The following is a 24227-nucleotide window of genomic DNA, read 5'->3' as shown; positions in this document are numbered from 1 at the left end:
AATCCTTGATTAGGTCCCTATACTCCTCCTCCTGCCCACTCCTAATGCAGCCCACGATAGCAGTGTCATCAGTGAAATTTTGCACGTGGCAGGACTCCGAGTTGTATTGGAAGTCCGATGTATATAGGCTGAACAGGACCGGAGAAAGTACAGTCCCCTGTTGCGCTCCTGTGTTGCTGACCACAATGTCAGACGTGCAGTTCCCGAGACGTACATACTGAGGTCTGTCTTTAAGATAATCCATGATCCATGCCATCAGGTATGAATCTACTCCCATCTCTGTCAGCTTGTCCCTAAGGAGCAGAGGTTGGATTGTGTTGAAGGTGCTAGAGAAGTCCAGAAACATAATTCTTACAGCATCACTGTCTCTGTCCAACTGGAAGAGGGATCAGTGTAGCATATAGATGATGGCATCCTCCTCTCCCACCTTCTCCTGATATGCAAACTGCAGAGGGTCGAGGGCGTGTTGAACCTGTGGCCTCAGGTGGTGAACCAGCAGCTTCTCCATGGTCTTCATCACATGTGACGTCAGAGCAACAGGCCGGAAGTCATTCAGCTCACTAGGATGTGATACCTTTGGGACTGGGGTGATGCAAGATGTTTTCAAAAGCCTCGGGACTCTCCCCTGTTCCAAGCTCAGGTTGAAGATGAGCTGTAGAGGACCCCCCAGCTCCGATGCACAGACCTTCAGCAGTCGTGGCAATACTCCATCTGGACCCACTGCTTTGCTGGCACGAAGTCTCCTCAGCTCTCTGCTCACCTGCGCTGTTGTAATTGTGGGTGGGGATGTCTCTCCTATGCTGGTATCAGCAGAAGGATGGGTGAAGTGTGCAGTACTCCGAGGTGGGAGTGAGAGTGGGTTAGGGTGGTCAAACCTGTTAAAGAAGTTGTTCATTTGGTTTGCACTCTTCACGTCTCTCTCGATGGTGGCAACCCGCTTCGAGCTGCAGCCAGTGATGATCTTCATCCCATCCCACACTTCCTTCATGCTGTTATTCTGCAACTTCTGCTCCAGCTTTCTCCTGTACTGCTCCTTCGCCGCCCTGACCTGGACTCTAAGTTCCTTCTGCACGCGCCTGAGCTCATGCTGATCACCGCCTTTAAAAGCCCTTTTCTTCTGGTTCAAAAGGCCCTTGATATCACTTGTAATCCATGGCTTGTTGTTAGCAAAGCAGCATACAGTTCTTACTGGAACTACAATGTCCATACAGAAGTTGACGTAGTCAGTAGTGCAGTCAACAACCTCCTCAATGTTCTCACTATGTGATCCCTGCAGGATATCCCAGTCTGTAGTTCCAAAGCATTCTCTCAGAGCCTTCTCTGCCTCAGGGGACCACTTCCTGAATGAGCGTGTGGTTGTAGGTAGGACCCTCACTCTTGGTTTGTAGTGAGGCTGAAGCAGAACCAGGTTATGATCTGCTTTCCCAAGCGCAGGCAGCGGGGTTGTGCTGTATGCGTCTTTAAAGTTTGCATACAGTAAGTCAATACAGTAATCCCTCCTCCATCGCGGGGGTTGCGTTCCAGAGCCACCCGCGAAGTAGGAAAATCCGCGAAGTAGAAACCATATGTTTATATGGTTATTTTTAGAATGTCATGCTTGGGTCACAGATTTGTGCAGAAACACAGGAGGTTGTAGAGAGACAGGAACGTTATTCAAACACTGCAAACAAACATTTGTCTCTTTTTCAAAAGTTTAAAACTGTGCCCCATGACAAGACAGAGATGACAGTTCTGTCTCACAATTAAAAGAATGCAAACATATCTTCCTTTTCAAAGGAGTGCAAAGCAAGCAGTCAAAAAAAAAATCAATACGGCTTTTAAGTATGCGAAGCACCGCCGGTACAAAGCTGTTGAAGGCGGCAGCTCACACCCCCTCTGTCAGGAGCAGGAAGAGAGAGAGAGAGAGAGAGAGAGAGAGAGAGAGAGAGAGAGAGAGAGAGATAGCGAGAGACAGATAAAAAAAATCAATACGTGCCCTTTGAGCTTTTAAGTATGCGAAGCTCCGTGCAGCCTGTCCTTCAGGAAGCAGCTGCACACAGCCCCCCTGCTCACACCCCCCTACGTCAGCGCAAGAGAGAGAGAGAGAGAGAGAGAAAGTAAGCTGGATAGCTTTTCAGCCATCTGCCAATAGCGTCCCTTGTATGAAATCAACTGGGCAAACCAACTGAGGAAGCATGTACCAGAAATTAAAAGACCTATTGTCCGCAGAAACCCGCGAAGCAGCGAAAAATCCGCGATATATATTTAAATATGCTTACATATAAAATCCGCGATGGAGTGAAGCCGCGAAAGGCGAAGCGCGATATAGCGAGGGATCACTGTAGTCATATTTCCCTGGGTGTTACAGTCCACATACTGGGAGAAGGCAGGCAATGTTTTGTCCAGTGCAACATGGTTACAATCTCCAGCGATTAGCACAAGCGCCTCAGGGTGCTGCGTTTGTAACTTAGCAACAGCAGATTGGATGATGTCACTCGCTGTCTCCACGATTTATATAAAAGTTATATATATTATATATAAAAATATATATATATTTTATATATATAGTTATATAAAAATTTATATATAAGTTAAAACTACCACCTCCAACATACACAAATACAGTGATACTGTAACTTTACATATACGTTTTTTGTGAAGATGTTTACATTCCAACAAAAACAATTTTGCAGTTTAGCAATGATAAAGCCTTGGTTCACACCAGAGTTCAAATGATTACTCAAGACAATGAGTGTGCTTTCAGATCTGTCCATTCAGGAAAGCCAAACATATGTTGGAGAAAAGGATCAATGGTGAAAAAAATAAAATACATAGATAAGCTGCTGGAAAAATTGTTTACAAATGACAGCACGTTACTCTGGAAAGGCCTTAAACAGGTCACTAACTGCAATAAACAAACTTTAACACAAGAATCCCTGAAGCCTACGAAAAAACTTGTAATCCCGGCCCACCTTAAATTCCTTTGCACCTCTCCATCAGCGTCTTTTGTTTAGTAAATGTGTCGATCAGCACAAGCAGAAAGCAGCTTGCTATCCCATCCCACCCTTGACGGAGCTCAACTTGGGCAAAAATTTCTCCTAGCTCAAGCCAAGGCTCCTTATCTGCGTGTGACATGCCTGGAGTTGTACAGGGTAAATAATACAGTATATCGCTATTTGGAATATATGCATTTCATGTGTGTTCCATGTCTACAAGTCTTACAAGTTTTTCGTAGGCTTCAGGGATTCTAGTGTTAAACAATTCTGCTGATCTGAGTCTGGCTAATTAGCTAAATCAGTGTTATGGTCGCTTTGAAAGACAATGCAATATAAATCTAACTGATGGTCTCACTGTTAGTACTCTACACTCCTCTTCTCTTCAGCTTATCCCTCCTGTCATCACTGCAAAAGACATCTGCAGCTTATTCAAAGACCAAAACATTTAAAAAAAACTGCTGGTCTGGACCTTACTCCCCTTCTAATCTCAGATACTGTGCAGAGTAGTTGTCTACAGTATTTGCTGACATTTTCAACCAATCTCTGGATTTGTGCACTGTTCCTACATGCCCCAACACCTCTATAATCATTCCAGTCCTTAAACCTCTGTAGTAATGAAGACCTTTGAATGCCTTATTCTAAATTATCTCAAGAATAGTACAAAAGACTTTTTGGACCCATTTCACTTTGCATACAGAAGAAACCAGTCTGAGGATGATGCAGTGAATTTAGGTTTGAACTTTATTTACCAACACCTTGATAAGCCAGGGGAGTATGTGAGGATCTTGGTTGTGGACTTTAACTCTGCTTTCAATACAATCATCCCAGAGCTCCTAGATAAGAAACTCACCCAGTTTAACCTGCCATTGAAGAAACAGTATGTGTGGTTGGGCATACAGGTCTGACCCATTAACCATTAGTACTTGTGCAATGCAGGGGTGTGCACTTTCCCCCACTACTCTCATCATTTAACACTAGTATTACCAGAGTCTACGAAAAAAGTCGTAGATCCGGCCCACCTTAAAACTATTCGCACCTCTCCGCTAGCGTATTTTGTCATCTAAATGTGCTGATAAACACAATCTGCAAGCAGCCGGCTATTCCATACCCCACCGACTTAGAACGTGCATGAACTTCTCCCAGCTCATGTCTTGATTGATTATCTGGGAGTGAAGTGAAGTTTTAGAGTGGAAATAATAGATCGCTATTTGGAACACACGCATTTCATGTGTGTTCCATTTCTACAGTAATCTGTGTAAACACATTGTTAAAACACAAACATTTTCATATTTTAGTAATAAATGTTACAAAATGTAGGAATAAACTATAAAATGTGTGAAGCTTGAAGTCCAAAGATCAAATAAACACTTTCACAAAAGGTTCAAGAGTGATACAACAGCTTCCGTGGCGTAGCGGTAAGATTTGCAGAATTAGAGCGCAGCAGACTTTCCGTGCCTCAGAGACCCAAGTTCGATTCCCTGCTGGGGAGAAAATGTTATTTTTTTTTTCTTTTTAACCTTCACCGCTCTGCCTGCCTGCCTGCCTGAACTCTCTGTCTATCTATATAGTAATAACAGTAATTGTATTATTATATAGCAGCTTCCCTGCCTGCCTATCATATAGTGCCTTTCCTTCCTATCTATATATCTATCCCCTTAGCTGTTTTTTTTATATATATCTATTATACAGTGCCTTCCCTGTTTATTTATATACAGTATCTAGTGAATTCTCTGCCTGTCTGTCTGTCTGATTGCATATATCGCTGAAAAAAAACATGGGGTCACGGATTACAAACCACAAGATGAAAGAGAGAGACAATATATGTGAAAACATCATCGCACTAATGCAATATTATTTGAAAACGAACAGCGGCAGATCAAGTTTGAATATACACCCGATCTGACACTGTTCGTTTTCAAATAATATTACATGTACTGTGTGTTGAAACTGCTGCACTGAATAAGCTGACGCCTTCTGTAACAGCGTCAGCATGTATTCAAACCCGATCTGACGCTGTTAGTTTTCAAATAATATTGCATGTACTGTACTATTTTAGAATAAAAACATACATTTGATTTCAGTCAGTCTGTAACAAGCAGTGTAAATGTATAATAATTGTAAAGGTTAGCTTTTTTTTTTTTTTTTTTTTTTTTAATTCAGTTTCATTCTCTCAGTCGCATTCACAATCCCCCCTCCTCCCCATCTGACACTGCTGTTTTCACATAACGACGCGCTATAGCTCGAATGGTATTTATTTGGAGACGCGCTATAGCTCGAATGTTATTTATGTAGGGAAGAAAATACAGTGTCAGGTGCTCATTCAGTGTAATAGGAACTATAGCACAGAGAGGTGTGCGCACTGCAACAAGTACACATGTTGTAAATGTAGGAAGGGCGGGCCTTGGGTGTGTGGGAACTGTTAATATTTGAATGTGATGATTTTATATAGCACTGATCGGAAATCAGCAGTTCTTAGCATTGTACCACGCAAGCTGACATATCAACCGCTTACTGTAACTTGCTTTCTTTTTTCTTCGGTTATAGTCTTGAATAAAAGTGCATTTGTTTTGTTATACTTGTACACCAACATATGTTCCTGTGTTTGAGCGACACGGGCATGCTCAAAAAATACACGTGTAATGCCACGAAAAGTGCACGCACAGCTACAGTGTGTCTTTATGTAAAAATAGGAGTGTCAGGTGCGGGGGTGTGGGGCGGTCAAGGATCCTAAATGCGACTGAGAAAATGAAAAGTAAAAAAAAAAAAAAAAACAAAGCTAACCTTTACAAGCATCATAAATTATACCGGCTGTTACAGACTGAAATCAAATGTATGTTTTTATTCTAAAATAGTAAGAATAAGAGCAATTCTCAAAACAGAGTCATGCGGGATCGAACTCATGACCTTTTGATTACCAGTCAGCTGCTGATACCATTACGCCACAGAAGCAGTTGTAGTAAATGTGTCAATGTGGCATGCTAAGGCGGCTTTTTTTGCTGCAGTTATATTTTTGAATAAAAGCGCACTTGTTCTGTTATATTTGTACCTTTTGTTAAAGTGTTTCTTTGATATTTGAACTTGAGGCTTCATACATTATATAGTGTATGCCTACATTTTGTCATTTACTACTAGAATATGAAAAACATTTCTGTTTTAAAAATGTGTTTACACAGATTACTGTAGAAACGCAACACACATTAAATGCGTGTGTTCCAAATAACAATCTATTATTTCCACTCTAAAATTCTACTTCACTCCCAGATAATCAAATCAAGGCAGGAGCTAGGAGAAGTTCGTGCACGTTCTAAGTCGGTGGGGGTATGGAATAGCTGCACATTTACATCATTTAGCAGACGCTCTTATCCAGAGCGACTTACAACAGTGTTTGTTAGTTTTTTTCGCATACCCCCTGGGGTCAGAGCGCAGGGTCAGCCATTGTATAGCGCCCCCTGGAGCAATTACAGGTTAAGGGCCTTGCTCAAGGGCCCAGCAGAGTAGGATCTCTTTTGGCAGTGACGGGGATTCGAACCGGCAACCTTCGGGATACCAGCGCAGATCCTTAGCCTCAGAGCCACCACTCCGCCCCCTGACAAAAGACGCTGGTGGAGAGGTGAGAATGGTTTTAAGACGTGATTTAAGGTGGGATGGATCTATGAGTTTTTTCGTAGGCTCTGGTAATTCTAGTGTTAATGACTGTATCACTTTCAATTCATCTGTCAAACTTCTTAAATTTGCAGATGGCATCAAACCAATAGACATAATTTCAAACAATGATGAAGGAGGTGAAAAATATGACATTGTGGTGCAGCCATAACAATTTGGACCTTAACATTCAAAGAAAGAAAGAGTCACCTGCTCACCTATCATTTGCTATAAATTGCTCAGTCATTGGGAAAACAGAACCATTTAAGTTTCTGCAAACTGTGCATTCATTAAATCTTATGGGGAACAATAATATCACATTTACTATTATGAAAGCCCATCTGAGAAAGTGCTTTTTGCATCAGCTGAGGAAATTCAATCTCCCTCAAGCAATATTGGTCTAGTTCTATGCAGCCATCATTGACTCCATTCTAACCTCATCTATAACTCTCTGGTTTGGTGCTGCCTCTTTACAAGCCAAGGCCAAACTGCAGTGAATCATCACAGCCTGTGAAAAGATCATAGGCTGTAATGTACCTCACATTCAAGTCCTATATGAGTCCAGGGTAAAGAAGCAGGCCACAAAGATCATTGTTAGTCTGACTTACCCAAGGAATCACCTATTCCAAAAAAATTCCCACTGGCAAACATCTTCAAGCAGTGAAAACTAAAACAATGCGTCATTTAAACAGTTTATTTCCACGTGCAGTTATTCTGACTAATCAGGTCTGAACCTCTAATCAATATCTATGTATACCTGCACACTAGACTGCCTGGATATTTTAATCCTACTATCTCTTTATTTTTTGTATTACCCTTATATTCTGTATCAAATTTAAACATTTTTATTTTATCGTCTTGTATTTATCTTTTGTAATCCGTGTTGTCCTTGTAAATTGCAACAATACTATCAAGACAAATTTCCCACCTCAGCATCAAGGTGACAGTCCAGGGTGGGAATCATTAAATCTTTTAAGTGTAATTTCCCAAGCCAGAATATTACTCACTCCAAAAACAATAACAATACTATTAAGTATTTTTTTAGACAGTACAATGAAGAGAAGGATTTTAATTCGCGAGAGCAAATTAATTTTCTGAAAAAAGCTATATTTTTTAAAAAGCACAAATTACTAAATATAGTCATACCATAGACAGAAGCAATATGAAGAGGAGTGTAACCCTTATTATCTCGGGAAAATGGAGTAACAATTGTTGGATCATTCAGTCTCCTGTGGAAGACAAAATAATAAATTATTTTTAATGTTAAAATAAACAATTTTTAACTTTAAAGATTAGACCATCCATCTAATTTAAATTTTGCAGAGATTCAATGTGTTTAATTAAGAATGATTTCTTTGAGATAAACAGGACATTGAAGCTTTTTCACAAAATTTACAAACATGATTATTCAAACAAATAAAACTCAGTAAATTGTTTTAACAAAATAATAAAGGAGTAAATGAGTAAAATGGGTCACCGATAACTTGCGTGTTCAAATACTTCCTGATATCAGAAGGAATTAATCATTTCCACATATTCTTTCTCAACACACTACATGGAATCTATACACTTAAGGATTACAGAAAAATCTATTATTAGACATATCACATTCATGCATTTACCTATGGTAAAAGCATGGACATAAAATGCAAAATCCCTATCTCAATATAATAAAATAAATTACCCTAAGTTCTTGTCTATAAGCCGGACTCATGTATTAGCCGGAGACCAAAAATCATACGAATTTTAAAATAAAATCGTATCATAGATAAGCCGGACTCATGGATAAGCCGAACGTACTATAACCTATAACTAATAGAAGGGAGGGAGGTCAGTGGTCTCACTCGCGCCCATTTAATTTCTTTAAGGGGGGAGAGAGTGTGAGATATTGCCGTCTCTCTCACTCCCCGCATGGCGCGGTTGGAGCGGCCGGAGCGCGTTCTTTCTACTCTGGGCATCGCCGAGTCAACACGAGCGCGTAGCGGTCATTTAAATTGTGATTTTATATGTAAGCATATTTAAATATATATCGCGGATTTCTGCGGACAATGGGTCTTTTAATTTCTGGTACATGCTTCCTCAGTTGGTTTGCCCAGTTGATTTCATACAAGGGACGCTATTGGCAGATGGCTGAGAAGCTACCCGGCTTACTGTTCTCTCTCTCTTGCGCTGACTATCTGTGATCCTGACGTATGGGGATTGAGCAGGGGGGCTGTTTGCACACCTAGACGATACGGACGCTCGTCTAAAAATGCTGAAAGATTATCTTCACGTTGCTATCTTTTGTAAAGCTGATTCCTGAAAAGACATGCTGCACAGTGCTTCGCATACTTAAAAGCTCGAAGGGCACGTATTGATTTTTGACTGAAAAACAAACTCTCCCTCTCTCTCTCTCTCTCTTTGTCTGCTCCTGACGGAGGGGGTTGTGAGCTGCCGCCTTCAACAGCTTTGTGCCACGGTGCTTCGCATACTTAAAAGCCAAACAGACATATTGATTTGTTTGCTTCACTCCTTTGAAGAGGAAGATATGTTTGCATTCTTTTAATTGTGAGACGGAACTGTCATCTCTGTCTTGTCATGGAGCACAGTTTAAACTTTTGAAAAAGAGACAAATGTTTGTTTGCAGTGTTTGAATAACGTTCCTGTCTCTCTACAACCTCCTGTGTTTCTGCGCAAATCTGTGACCCAAGCATGACAATATAAAAAATAACCATATAAACATATGGTTTCTACTTCGCGGATATTCTTATTTTGCGGGTGGCTCTGGAACGCAACCCCCGCGATGGATGTATAAGCCGGACTTATGTATAAGCCGATATTCTATTTTTTCATTTTCACAACTTTTTTCCTTAGATAAGCCGCGGCTTATTGACAAGAACTTAGGATAATTGGCTCAGCATTTTGTATTGTAAAAAAACAGTGCAAAAGTTAATTTGGATTAGGTGATTCATTTCTGAGTTATTGTGCCAACTTCCTCACATTCTGACCTATAAACACACAGATAGATACATTGATAAACTTCATCTCATATGCTGGCATGATAAAAGCATGTAGAACAAAAGGTTGCTTATAAAAGAGAGCAGTGACAAATGCATGCAGAGACAAGTGAATGCAGTTTGAAACTGCTCTTGCAGTTTTTAATAATATAAATGAAATTTATACAGTATATAGCATAATAAAACATATTACATAAAGAGAAATACTATACATATATACCACAAATGAAGAGAAACTACAAGCCCATGTAAATAAAAGGATACCAACTGGATGTTGCATATATAACTGGTTGCCATTTATGTTTAATCAGTTTCTACCTTGTTCTCCATGTGTTTTAATAATTTTTTATATTTATGTGTACTAACTCCAAATATAGTAATTGGTATAATCTAATTATACTAATTAGTATATGGTATACGAAATACAGCTCAGTATTTTCAAAGTCAAAGCAAACTTTATTGTCATCAACCATATACAAGTATAGAGATGACAAAATTGTGAAGCTCAGGGTCCACAGTGTAACAACATGAAGTGCAAATAAGAAATTAAAATTAAATTAGAATTAGAATTCAATTTGAAAATTAAAATTAAGATTTAAAGTTAAAACACAAACAAGACAAGACATTGTGCAAAGACAAGACAAAGAAGTTGCAGCAATATTGACGTGTAGTAAGCAATATGAACATTGATGCAATGTATGGTATTACACAATCTAGATACATAAATGTAGTCAATAAATATGTAATAAAATAAATAATATATACAGATAATACAGAAATTATCAGTGTATGATAATAGTTGTTTAAGACATGTGTAAACAATGACAGGTCAGAATGTTTCACAGCAGAAGGATATTAAAGAATGTCAAAGTGCAGTGTACAAAATACTTAAAGGTCAGTATTAGATTTTCAGTTCTTTTCTACATGCACATTAGTCTTTGCAGGAATGTGGCTTGCATGTATAAAAGTTCTGTTTGTAGAGGTGGTTGTGGCAGTGTGGAAGATTTACTCTGATTTACAGGTTTACTCTGCCTTAAATGAAGCCTGTCCACTTGGCTACAGTTACTTGGAGGCAGCTCGCAGCACTGGGCGTGGTGGTGGAATAGCTGTTATCCACCGTCAGGACCTGGCGTTGTCCCCTATCTCGATACCTGCAATATCTTCCTGTGAGTGCCTTGCATTTAAATGTAAGCCCCCCGTTTCCCCTGACTGTTCTCCTTATCTATCGACCTCCAAAACCCAATTCTGCCTTTATTCCGGAAATTACTGATCTTCTCACAACACTCTGTACTACTTCTGCCAACATCATAATCTTAGGAGATATAAATATTCATGTTGACAATCCCACAGGTTATCTCACTGCTGATTTCCTTGAGCTGCTAGATTCTCTCAACCTACAACAACATGTTGATGTTCCCACACATTCTAGGGGTCACACTCTTGACTTGGTCATTTCAAACTGTGCCCCAATCAGGAATCTACAGGTATTTGATCTTGGTATTTCAGACCACAAAGTTGTGTCATTGGAGCTGCCCCTTTTTCTCCTCCCGTATCAAACCAAAACGACAGATCTACTTCAGAAATCTGAAGAATATCAATGTGGATGCCTTGGCCTTGGACCTTACATTTCTCTCCTCTGACTTTATCAGCTCCCTCTCTGTTGCTGACCTTGTGGATTTTTACAACCAGTCCCTGAGCAGTCTCCTGGACTTCCACGCCCCTTTAACATCTAGGTCCGTCTCATTCTCGTGCTCAGCACCTTGGTATACCTGCGAGCTGCGAAAAATGAAGGCGGCTGGGCGTGTCCTTGAGCGGCGGCTCAAGGCCTCTGGGCTGACTGTCCATAAACAGGCTTACAGAGAACACATGAGAGCGTATGCAGAAGCTCTGAAGGTTGCACGGTCCAAGTTTTATTCCACCATCATCAGAAATGGCTCCAGCAACCCTAAAAAACTTTTTTCAACCATAAATCATCTTGTCAAACCTCCTTTACCTGCCCATTCTGAGACCACTGATGACAGATGCAACATGTATATCAACTTTTTTAAACAAAAAGTTGATAATATCCGTTTACACCTCTCTACCAAGGATATCTTGCCCTTCCAACTGTTGACTCATTGTCTGAGACCGTCCATCTTCTTTGCTCTTTCTCTGTTGCCACACGGGAAGAGGTGGAGGATGTCATCAGGAAAATGAAACCGTCTACTAGTTCCCTGGACCCTTTCCCCCTCACCCTTGCTGAGGGCCAACATTTCTGCCATCTCTCCACTTATCACCAGGATATAAATCAGTCCCTCCTGGCTGGCCATATTCCTTCTGCACTAAAAACTGCTGTCATCAGACCTCTACTAAAAAAATCCACCTTGGATCCTGAAGCTATCTCCAATTATAGGCCCATCTCCAATCTTCCATTTCTCTCCAAAGTTCTGGAAAAAATAGTTGCAGCACAACTTCACGCTCATCTCAAACTGAACAATCTGTTTGAAAAGTTTCAGTCTGGTTTTCGCCCTGGCCATAGCACCGAAACAGCCCTGGTCAGGGTCACCAATGATCTTCTGATGACGGCAGATACTGGTTCACCTTCACTACTTATCCTCCTTGACCTGACAGCTGCTTTTGACACAATAGACCATAACATCCTTCTTCACCGCCTGCAATACACTATTGGACTCTCAGGAATTGTTCTAAATTGGTTTACATCATACCTGACTGGCAGAACTGAGCATTGTCGCCCTTGGCAGCGCAAAGTCCCACACCCACAACGTCGCCTGTGGTGTTCCACAGGGCTCTGTGCTGGGCCCTATCCTTTTTACTATCTACATGCTCCCCCTTGGAACTGTCATTGGCAGACATGGTTTATCGTTCCATTGCTATGCCGATGACATTCAGCTTTACCTCAGGACTACTCCCACCTCCTCTACTGCTCCTCTGCCAACATCTACATTGTCTACCTGCCTGGAGGAGATAGAGGCATGGATGAGGCTCAATTTTCTTCAGTTGAACAGATCCAAAACAGAAGCCATCTTAGTTGGTACATCACATCATCTTCGCTCTTCTACCATCACCAGTATTACTTTCTCTGGCCAAAATATTCCTCTTTCCACATCTGTTACTAATTTGGGTGTTAGAATGGACTCCCAACTTTCTTTTGACACCCATATCAAATATCTCTGTAAGTCATCTTTTTTACCATCTCAAGAAACATCGCCAAACTCCGCCCATTACTCACCCTGGCAGATGCAGAAAGCTCGTCCATGCCTTGTTCTCTTCCAGGCTGGATTACTGTAATGCACTCCTCATTGGGATACCTGGCAAGAGTATCCAGAGACTCCAGTATATTCAGAACAGCCGCTGCCAGGATCCTGATGAGGGAGCGAAAGTATGATCACATCACCCCAATCCTGAAAACCCTTCACTGGCTCCCTGTTTCATCAGAATAGAGTACAAGGTCTCCCTTCTTACCCATCAGTGCATTTATGGGACATGCCCCTCTTTATCTACAGGAACTCCTTACCCCCCATAACTCCTTACGTTCCCTCCGCTCTGTACTCACTAACACTCTTCAAGTCCCCAGAACTAAAGCTCAGCAGCATGGGTGACAGGGCGTTTCATCGGTGGCGCCGAGGCTGTGGAATGCCCCTCCCTGATTACCTGAGAGCCCCACAGTCGACTGAGGCCTTTAAGCGAAACCTAAAAACTTATATTTTAGAAAGTCATTTTGTTAAAGTATTTTATAGACTCTTCTGTTCTTTTTTATTTTATTATTCTATTTTTACTCTGTAGCACTTTGGGATTGCTAAAATATAAAGTGCAATATAAATAAAATTTATTATTATTATTATTATTAAGATCCCAGGGGGCAGCATGGTGTTAAGGAGTTTTGACAGCTTGGGGGTAAGAACTATCCTGCAGCCTGGCAGATCTGGCTCTGATGCTGCAGGATCTTCTCTTGGATGGCAGAAGTGTGAAAAGTCATGGTGAGGGGTGTAAGGGGTCCTGCACAATACTGCAGGCCTTGCAGGACACTGTTTGTAAAATATGTCCCTGTAGTGAAGGGAGAGGCACCCCAATAATGTTCTCTGCTGTCTTCACTATCCTTGCAAGCACTTGCAGTCGGATACAGTATGTTGCAGTTGCCATACCAGACAGTGATGCAGCTGGTCAGAAACACTCTCAATGGTGCCTCTATAGAACATGGTGAGGATGGAAGGGGGAAGACTTGCTCGCTTCAGCCACCTCAGGAAGTGTAGTCTCTGCTGGGCTTTCTTGATTAGTGATGAGGTGTTATGCGTCCATGTAAGTTCCTCAGTTATGTGCACACCGAGGAACTTGGTACTCCTAACAAGTCCCATCCATCTAAACCGTTGATGCTGAATGGATGTGGGCAGGATGTGATTTTCTGAAGTCCACAATTATCTCTTTTGTCTTGTTGGCATTGAGAGATAGATTGTTGTCTTCACACCATGCGGAGAGCCGTTCCACCTCATCTCTGTATTAAGTTTCATCATCCCTGCTTATCGGTCCCAGCACCGTCATATCATCCCGCAAAACCTGACGATGTGGTTGGTGTTGGGCGTAGCTGTGCAGTCGGTGAGTCAGCAGGGTGAAGAGCAGTGGGACTAAGCATGCAGCCCTGCGGTTGCTCCAGTGCTCAGTTGTGATGATGCTGAAAATGTTGCAGCCCATCTGAACTGACTGGGGCCTCTCTGTCAAGAAGTCCAGTATCCAATTGCAGAGGGTGGTGTTCAGGCCCAACCTACTCAGTTTTACAACCAGCTTTTGAGGGATGATTGTGTTGAAGGCAGAGCTAAAGTCTATGAATAGCATCCTGACATATGTGTCTTTTATATCCAGATGTGTCAGGAGAGGTGAAGGGCAGAACATATGGCATCCTCAGTTGACCTGTTTGAGCGGTACCCAAACTGAAAAGGGGTCAAGGGAGGTAGGGAGATTCATCTTTATGTGTGACATGACTAACCTTCGAAGCACTTCATGATGATTGGCATGAGTGCAACTGGTCGATAGTCATTCAAGCATGTAACTGATGACTTCTTCTGCACTGGTATGATGGTGGTTGACTTGAAGCAAGCTGGGACTGACGACTGGCTCAGAGATGTATTGAAGATGTCTGTGAGAACACCAGCCAGTTGACTGGCACATTCTTTGAGCACATGGCCAGGTATGTTGTCAGGTGCTGCAGCCTTGTGTGGATTGACTCTGGGTAGAGCCCTCCTCACATCAGTTATGGAGAGACAAAGTACCTGGTCAGTGGAGGGAGGTGTTGCTTTTCTTGCAGGCTCTTTGTTCTGCACCTTAAACCGTGTGAAGGATTTGTTCAGCTCATCTGGCAGGGGAGGAATCACCATCACTGCTGTGTGGGTTTGGGCTTATAGTTTGTAATTGTCTGATGCCCTGCCACATACGTGTCTCTCTGCTGCTGCTGAAGTGTTTGTTAATCCTTTGCGTGAAGGCCCGCTTAGCTTTCCTCAGAGTGAGGACAGGTTGGATCCAGATCTGAAGGCTGCATTTCTGATCATGAGCAGCGTGCGCACTTCTCTCGTCATCCAGGGCTTTTGTTGGCTCTTGTGGTAAAATACTTGGTAACAGTAACATCCTCTATGCATTTGGATATGTAGCCAGTCACAGAGTCTGTGTACTCCTCCAGATTGACGGAGTCACCATCCATAGCAGCCTCCCTGAAAATGTCCCAGTCCTGTCAATTCGAAGCAGTCTTGGAGAGCTGAAACAGCACCAACCTGCCACACTCTGAGGTTCTTGCGGGCTAGTTTAGTGCACTTCAGCAGGGACTTGTATGCAGGAACCATAAACACACTGATATGGTCTGAGCAGCCGAGGTGGGGGCAGGGATAGGGCCTTGTAGGCATCAGGAGTGCTCACATAAACATTGTCCAGACAGTTTCCCCCTCTAGTAGCAAAGTTCACATTCTGGAAGAATTTTAGGAGAACGGACTTCAAAGTGGCATGATTGAAATCTCCAGTAATAATGAAAAATGCCTTGGGGTGCATCGTAGAGTTCCGCTAGCACCTGGTTAGCATTTGCGGCTAGGTGGGAGGTAGACGCCAACCACCAGCATGTAGTTGTAACTCCCTCGGCAGGTAGAAAGAATGGCACCTTACCAATAAAACCTCTATCGGCAGAGAACAGTGTCGCGCAACTGCAGCAGCATTCGTACACCACTCTCTGTTCATATAAACACACAGTGCCCCGCTGCCATCTTTAACAAGAGCTAACTGCGATTTGCTTACAACTCTCTCACACCTGCACTCATGGAAAAGTACCATATACAAAGTAAATTGTTATTGCAGCATCTGCAAAATTAAGTAATGGAACTGTGTGTGTGAATATCTATATAGATGTATCTACTGTATATCCATAAGGTTATAAACTGATACAGTGATTTTTTATCAGGGGTGCCCCAAACTTTTACATAGCACTGTATATACTGTATATACAGGACTTCCATTATTTATGCACTAATTGTTTAATTTGTTGCTTCTTAAATCAAAAAAATGTAAATCAAAAATATTATTTTTATTTTTAAATAAGAAAAATAACGCATCCAAGTAGAAACAAAAAAAAAATTGAAAAAATGACTAAAAATCATTAAAACAAACAAAAAACTATTTCTAAGAAATTAAACTTTTAATATATAATCTATAACATTTAATGTAATTTAAGTTTTAGTGTTCTCGTAATATGAGGAAAGTTAGACTAGTGGATAGAGGAGGAGGGATTGAATGGAATCATTATTGGGTTAGCAGAAGAATTAGGTTTTGACAGGGACTGATGTCAAAATTGGAAGATAATTTTCTTTTGCGTTCTTGTTCACATTCATACATTTTCTTATAGGGTGCCAAAGCATAGACGATTGCATCTTTAAATGTTAAGCTTCTCATTAGCTCCTTGTTATATTCACTAGCAATGTTTCTGAATGTCTGCAAGGCCCGTCTTTATTTTAATTTATAGTTGTCTAATCTTTTGCTTAATTTTGTTTTTTTCTTTGTCTTCTAGCTGAAGTTTGTCAGCTATATGAGTTCCTCTGTTGTGAGGTCCTTGTTATACGAGTTCAACAAGTCATCAGTATCCTCTGCACTCAACTTCAAAAACTCGGTCTCCATTGCAAGAGCAAAAATCTTGACCTTTGCATCAAACTACTTCCTTAAGTCCACTAAAGTCAGACACACCATATACCAATAGATGCTAACAGTGGGCACAGTTTCTTCCAAACAATTTTAATTGTTTGTAGAGACACTTTTTGCCAAACCTAGTTAATGTATTCCAACGCCTTAATATCAGAATTTCCAAAGCTGCTTCAGTGAAGCTTGTTCAATAGCATCAGAACAATGGACCAGATATTGCATTAGCAACTGTGAGTAATAACCCTTAAACATTGCAGTAACAACCTGGAATTATGTTTGGGGGAACTAAAAACATATCAATGTTATTTCCATAATTGATAGTGTTAGATGGATGACCAGGAGTATTGTAAATTAACAACAGTGTTTACTGAATAGTAAATATACGGTCTTTAATGTATTCAGATTTGTTTAACCAATTCTGAATACTTTTCAAGTACTTTCAGAAACTGATTTATAGCCTGTCTCTTAAAAACAGTATAACAAGATAAACATATTTAAATTAAATTGTGACCTGAAAATGCACTTTAATCTCAAAAAAATTAGAAGCTATATTTTTGGTGTTAATCAAAAAACAAGGTAATCAACTTTTTCATGAAACCTTTATTAACAGAAGTTGAATATTTGGAAGAAAAAAAAGATTTCACATTCCAGTGCTGTTGTTCTTTTAAGGAAGAAACTTTAAAAAAATTATCATTAAAATAAAGGTCAGTTTATGCATTTTTATGTGTAATATTTACACTTAATCTCTGGCAATCTGACATAATAACAGGGCAAACACACAGCACATGCATGTAAAACGACAGAATTCTGTTCCAAAAAGAGTGATTAGTGTGAAATCCGATTAAAGTCACGATTTACCGAAATTGGGTTAATTCCATTCCAGAAAACCTGGATTTAGCCAAACCTGTGTTTCTGGAACAGATTCAGCCAGAAATGCATGATCTGTGAGGCCTAAGACGTGATAACTCGCTAATCTTGATTTTTGGAACAGAATCAGGATTTGACTCTTCCAGAAAGAAAGATCTGACAAAAATGCTACTTAGTTACTGAGGCCCCCAATGACCTGAAAACAAACTTGCAAAAGAGCAGGTTTAACATGAAGGGTTAAAGCTTTGAGGCCACAGCAGAGCATACAACCATAAAATCAAATATTGTAAATTGTCCAGTAAGAAATTATGATCTCAGATGCATTATTTAAGAAACAGTTCAGATGGGCTGCAACACCTCCAGCATCATCACACTGAGCACTGGAGCACCACAGGACCTGCGTTCTTAGTCCAGTGCTCTTCACCCTGCTGACTCACGACTTCACAGCCACGCACAACACCAACCTCATCATCAAGTTTTGCGGATGATACGACGGTCCTGGGACTGATAAGCAGGGATGATGAAACAGCATACAGAGATGAGGTGGAACGACTGTCCCACATGGTGTGAACACACCAATCTATCTCTCAATGTCGACAAGACAAAAGAGATGATTGTGGACTTCAGAAAATTACATCCTCCCCACATCCCATTCAGCATCAACGGTTTTAGATGTGGAGACTGTTAGGAGTACCAAGTTCCTCGGTGTGCGCATAACTGAGGAACTTGCCTGGATGCATAACACCTCATTCATTAATCAAGAAAGCCCAGCAGCGACTACACTTCCTGAGGTGGCTGAAGCAAGCAAGTCTTCCGCCTTCCAGCCACCCCATGTTCTACAGAGGGCACCATTGAGAGTGCTCTGACCAGCTGCATCACTGTCTGGTATGGCAACTGCAACATATCTGACCGCAAGCACTTGCAAAGGATAGTGAAGACAGCAGAGAACATTATTGGGGTGCCTCTCCCTTCACTAAAGGACATATTTTTACAAACACAGTTTCCGCAAGGCCTGCAGCATTGTGCAGGACCACTTATACCCCTCATGTGGACTTTTCACACTTCTGCCATCCAAGAGAAGATACTGCAGCATCAAAGCAGATCTGCCAGGCTGCAGGATTGTTTTTACCCCCAAGCTGGTCAGACTCCTTACACCATGCTGCCCCCTGGGATCTTCCACACTGCCTCAACCACCTATAAAAACACTTTCCTGCAAAGACTAGTGTGCATGTTGAAAAGAACTCAAAATCTCATACTGACCTTTAAGTATTTTGCACACTGCACTTTGACATGCTGTGAAACATTCTGACCTGTCATTATTTACACGTCTTAAACAACTATTATCATACTCTGATAATTTCAATACTATCTATATCTATTATTTATTTATTATATTACATATTTATTGACTATAAGTATCTAGATTGCATACCATACATTGCATCAATGTTCATATTGCTTACTACATGTCAATATTGCTGCTACTTCTTTGTCTTGTCTTTGCACAATGTCTTGTCTTGTTTATGTTTTAATTTTAATTTTAAATTTAATATTAATTTTTATTCTATTTTTAATTTAATTTTAATTTTTTATTTGCACTTCAAGTTGTTACTCTGTGGACCCTGAGCTTCGTAATTTTGTCTATCTGTATACTTGTATATGGTTGAGATGACAATAAAGTTCGCTTTGACTTGACCTTTGACTTTGAAGATGTTGAAAATGTCATATCCCTTTTTGAATGAGCAATTGACATAGAAGCATAACTCCTTCACCAAATTCTGTCCAGAGAGAGGTACTGTATATACTCGAGGATAAGTTGGGACATGATTTTAATGTATAATTCCTGGTATTTTATAATGTCGGTCATATAAGTCAAATGTGGAAAACTCATGCTATTGGTCCAAGAGATTATGATATGCTAATGCCCACCTGAGAGAGTAACCACGAAGCATACTGCCTTTTTATTCTATGTATTGTGCCTACGTGACCACACAGTAATACCTGAACTATTCCGAAGCAATGTTTGCACTGATTTGTATTTTTTGTATCTCACACCCTTATACACCTTTATCGTAAGAGCATCCCTTATCTACGTTGGAGCGTTCGATCAGAAGAAAACATGAAGCTGGTTTTAAATTATACATCATTGAAGTAGCAAAAGAAATTGGTAACTGCGCTGCTGCAACAAAATTTGATGCATCTGAGAAACTGATGCAAGATTGGAGTAGGCAAGAAAATGTTAAAAAAATTTAAGTGTCACATTTTTGAACGGGTGTATAAGTCGGGTCTGATTTTATGATCGATTTTTCGGGTTTCAAGACCCAACTTATACGTGAGTATATATGGTAATTAGACCACAATTCTGCTAAGCCCAGAGGAGTGTCAGCATAAACATTTTTGTTCTAAATCTGAGGCTTTAATATATATGAGCAACATTCTGAAACAGGACATGTTCAGAGTTAACACAACGTGGCTTTGATCTCACATCAAAGAAAATCAAGGATCTTTACCATTTTTTAATCTGCAAAGTGATGTACCTAACTTAGAGTCACTGGTGGAACAAACTGCCCAACTTTATCCCCTCTGTGGAGCCCCTCGTCCATTAAAGAAATGCCTCTAAGGGCTCATTTATACTTCACGCTCAGAACGCATACGTGCCCGCATCATGGCTGCCACGCGTTCCCAGCGTTCATTTGATGCATCCTCTGAGCAACTCCTCAGAAATTAATGTGATGCGTGCGCGAGTTGCAGTACCAGCAAAAAGTCGGGGGGCGCAGTGTGCTGAAAGTTGGAATGTGACGTCAGAGTCTCTGTTTACTATCTACATGTGACAGAAAGCCGCTTTGCGGATCCTACGAGATCGGTGTGCGCGCTTTCGATATTTGATAAATGGTTCGATGTGGTGAAGCAAAATGCCGACATACAGATGTATTCGTGGTGCTTTTATATTCAAGCGTCGTATATTCCCGATCGTAATGACATGATACATTTTAAAAGTCTCACATACCGTCTTCTGTGCTGTCTTTTTTTCTAGAGCTTCCTCTGCTCCTGACAGCAGAGGATCGCCAGCAATAGATCGCCACACTGAGCACATTAAATGTATGATATTCCAACTCTCCTGCACATTTAGAATCCTTAGATTTATACTTGATATCACTTTCATGATGAAAAAGCATTAAAGTATGTATATTACATTTTACAGATAAATCGGTAATTTCGTTTAAAATAATGAATACTGTTAATAATTACACATATGGGGGGTGACACAGTGGCGGAGCATTAGCGCTGCTGTCTTGCAGGGAGTCATGTCGCTGATATTCCCTGCCTGGAGTTTATATGTTTTCCTGCTGGGTTTCCTCAGTGTGCTCCAGTTTCCTTCCAAAGATATGCAGATTTGGGGATTTGGTGCCGCTAAAATGGCACTAGTGTATGTGTGTGCTTGTATTCACCTTGCGATGAGCCGAGGCCTCATCCAGGGATTGTTTCTCACTCGTGCCCAATGCTTGCTGGAATGGACACATCCCTGGATTTAATCAATAAACATCCTTTTCAAAGATATTACGGTAAGGTGTCATCGGAATTTAATGGGTATTCCAGGCAATTCACAACACAGCGAAGCCGAACCTGTTCTCACCGTGTTAATATCTCGCACTGCCACCTGGTGGATTCCTCCAGATGTACAGCAAGTACGCGCGCAAGTATAAACACTACAACGCTTGCGTAGCAGGAGAGTCCGTTGCAGCATGCGTCGCGTCGTATGAAGTATAAAAACCCGGCTTAGAACTCCCCTCTTCAGTGGGTACCTATACCTAATATGCTTATTAATGCAGTTTCGATATGGAGGTTTTTTGATATCATTAATACTGCAAACATGGAATACAATGGTTTTCTTGATGGCATATAATATTTTAAGTAAAGTAATATCGCCAGCAGTACATCTGCCTAATGCAAACAATATACCACACAAAGTTTGCATGCATTCACTGATTAACTGCTTTACACATTCATTCTTTCAGAGATACTAATCCCTGTAGTAGCCCAATGTCCGGATTCTAAGTGCCAAAATAAACCAAAGATCAGAAGTTGGAATGTGTGAATGGAAAGATGGCATAGTTGTTGAGAGAAATTAAAGAATACCAGCTCAGTATCTTGGAAATCAGTAAAATGCGATGGAGTGGAAGCGAGAAACTGTGTAGCAATGGTAAAACAATTCTCTACTCAGGTCAGGAAGAGAAACAGACCCAAGGAGTCAGCATAATGCTAGACAAAGAGGTTACCAGGGTGCTTATTGGTTGAAAACCAGTCAACAAATGCAATATCACAGACTGCTTCTGGTCAAAGTATGGGAAAACCACCACCGTCCAAGTGTATGCACCAACTGAAGAGGCAATGATGGTGAAAAAGATTAATTGTACAAACAGCTGCAGGACACTTTCAACAATATTCCCAACCACAATGTGAAACTGTTTAAAGGGTGACTAATGCACAGGACTGACAACAGCAAAAAAAAGTATGGAGAGCACTGTTGAACATTTTGAATCGACACAGAAGACCAATAACAATGGTGATCACTCCTGCTGCTTTTCTGCAGCATCAACAGCCTTACCATCTGAAACACTTAATTTCTGTCACAAAATACCTGAAGAAGACTTCAAATACTGAGATCTAAGAAGCCTACCATATATGTGGACCAAATGCCTCAAAACCAAGAAGCCTTACTGTCCATTTCAACAAACTACAGGCCAAACAAAATTTCATGTCCCTTCTCAGAAAGAAAGAGGAGAATATATTTAAAATAACCACCTACATATTTTTATAAAAGATGCTTCTTTGAATATGGAAATTAGTATAAATAGCCTGTTAAGTTCAGCGTTCTGTGAAAAGACAATAGCAAAAGCATGGGGGAAAAAAGAATTTCAGCAAATACCAAGTGGAGTTCAGGAAAAACATACTTTTTGTTGGTTTAAGCAGTAGTATAAACAACAAAAGAAAGTTGATCAAATGATAGAGTGGCAGAGAAACTCAAAAGTTCAAGTTCAGAAAGTCACACAGGCCCAAAATAAAAAGAAGTGGTCAGATATCAAAGTCGCAGTGAAAAGGCAAGTTGGAGCCCTCCATCTGAGTGTCATATGGAAGTGTATTAGGGTACAGAGAAATGAAAAAAAAAAAATAGGGACACAGTGGGGAAAAAAGGTCGAACTATCCACTTTAATCACATAGCTTATTTTGTCATTGAAGTAGAACATTAAAAACCTCATCTTAAAATCGTTTAATTTACTAGTTTCTCAAATCCCATCGTAACTAAACTAGCACATTAAATGCGTCGTATTCTATGTGTTCTTCGATGTACTCTATGTATGTGAATCACTACGTGCTTCTTAAACAGGCTTTCTCTTACGCAGACAGGACACAGAATGTATTATATTCATGATATTACAGCTCTCTGAACAATCTAAATACTAAGATGGATACTTGATATAATTTTCAAGACAGGAATCAAAGCATGTATAAAACATGGGAGCATGGAGGCGCAGTGGTAGTGACAAGCTGGTGCCCCATCCAGAGATTGTTCATGCCTCCCGCAAGATGCTTGCTGTGCATTTGACAGACACAGTTTCTGCTCTCTCAGCTCTTATAAATTTTAACGTTTTCCTCACTTTAAGTTCACAATTAAAGAAAACGTATTATGTCCAAATCTTATTGAAAAATTCAATCACGAAGGGTTATCAACAGAAAAAATGAATACACTGGCAATCCTAGCAGAGAGAAATGATGAAGTCAAATGAATTTACGCACAAAATGTCGATCGGTTACATAGCAAATTGGTTAAATGGTTGTAGTGACCTTGCGGAAGATGAAAACATCAACTTACAATATACAGCAGAATATCTACAACCATTAACACTGTCCGGTCTTCCTCCACATGAATTACTGTAGAAAGAAGGATGTATCCAAGAAAGGTAATGCAGTACATCTTCCGCGAATAACATTAGACAACAACGGACATCTTGATATGCCATTCGTATTAAAACGTTAAGTTTCCTGTTAGAATAGCTTTTGCAAAGACAATAACAAAGCTGCAAGGCAAACATACGAAAAAGTTTCATTTAATAAAGAGAAAGAAACAAAATTCAACCATGGGCAGTTATACGTTGTGTTGTCACGATGAAAGTCCAAACACAGAATCAAAATTCAATGCGATACTGACGAAAATTTAATTTAAAAAATTGTTTTTACTGAAGTTTTACAGTAAAAGTGTAAGTTTAAAATGTATTGCGTGTTAATTTCAAAGCCAAACAGAACGAAATTGTATTACGTAATGAATAACTCTAACGCAACATGAAATATACTTTACTTTCAAATTATTAAGTTTTACTATTTTTTTAATATGGTTAATTACTCGCTATAATGTAAAATTGTTAGTTCTATCATGCATATGTAACAATTCCCATGAAAATACCAATCTTTTTAAATTGTACATCCGCAAAGAGGCTAGCACGAAGCACAGGCCCAGAGGTTGGCGAGCGAAGCAAGCAGGGGGCAAAGTCCCTAGTCTATATAATGTAATATATATACTTTACTGCAT

General features: G+C 40.4%; 1 protein-coding gene across 1 annotated transcript in view; it reads right to left on the bottom strand.

The window, feature by feature from the left end:
• Positions 1-24227, bottom strand: part of ankrd27 (ankyrin repeat domain 27 (VPS9 domain)) — a 494306-nt gene that overhangs the window by 278900 nt on the left and 191179 nt on the right. Inside the window, exon 11 of the mRNA XM_051932226.1 lies at positions 7764-7846. Within this exon, the coding sequence (XP_051788186.1) occupies positions 7764-7846 (83 nt within the window). The remainder of the gene's footprint in view (positions 1-7763; positions 7847-24227) is intronic.

This window comes from Erpetoichthys calabaricus, chromosome 9, assembly GCF_900747795.2.
Source record: "Erpetoichthys calabaricus chromosome 9, fErpCal1.3, whole genome shotgun sequence".
In the NCBI taxonomy this organism is placed as follows: Eukaryota; Metazoa; Chordata; class Cladistia; order Polypteriformes; family Polypteridae; genus Erpetoichthys; species Erpetoichthys calabaricus.
The sequence above is the reverse complement of the archived record's forward strand: the minus strand, read 5'-3'. Positions and strand labels throughout refer to the sequence as shown.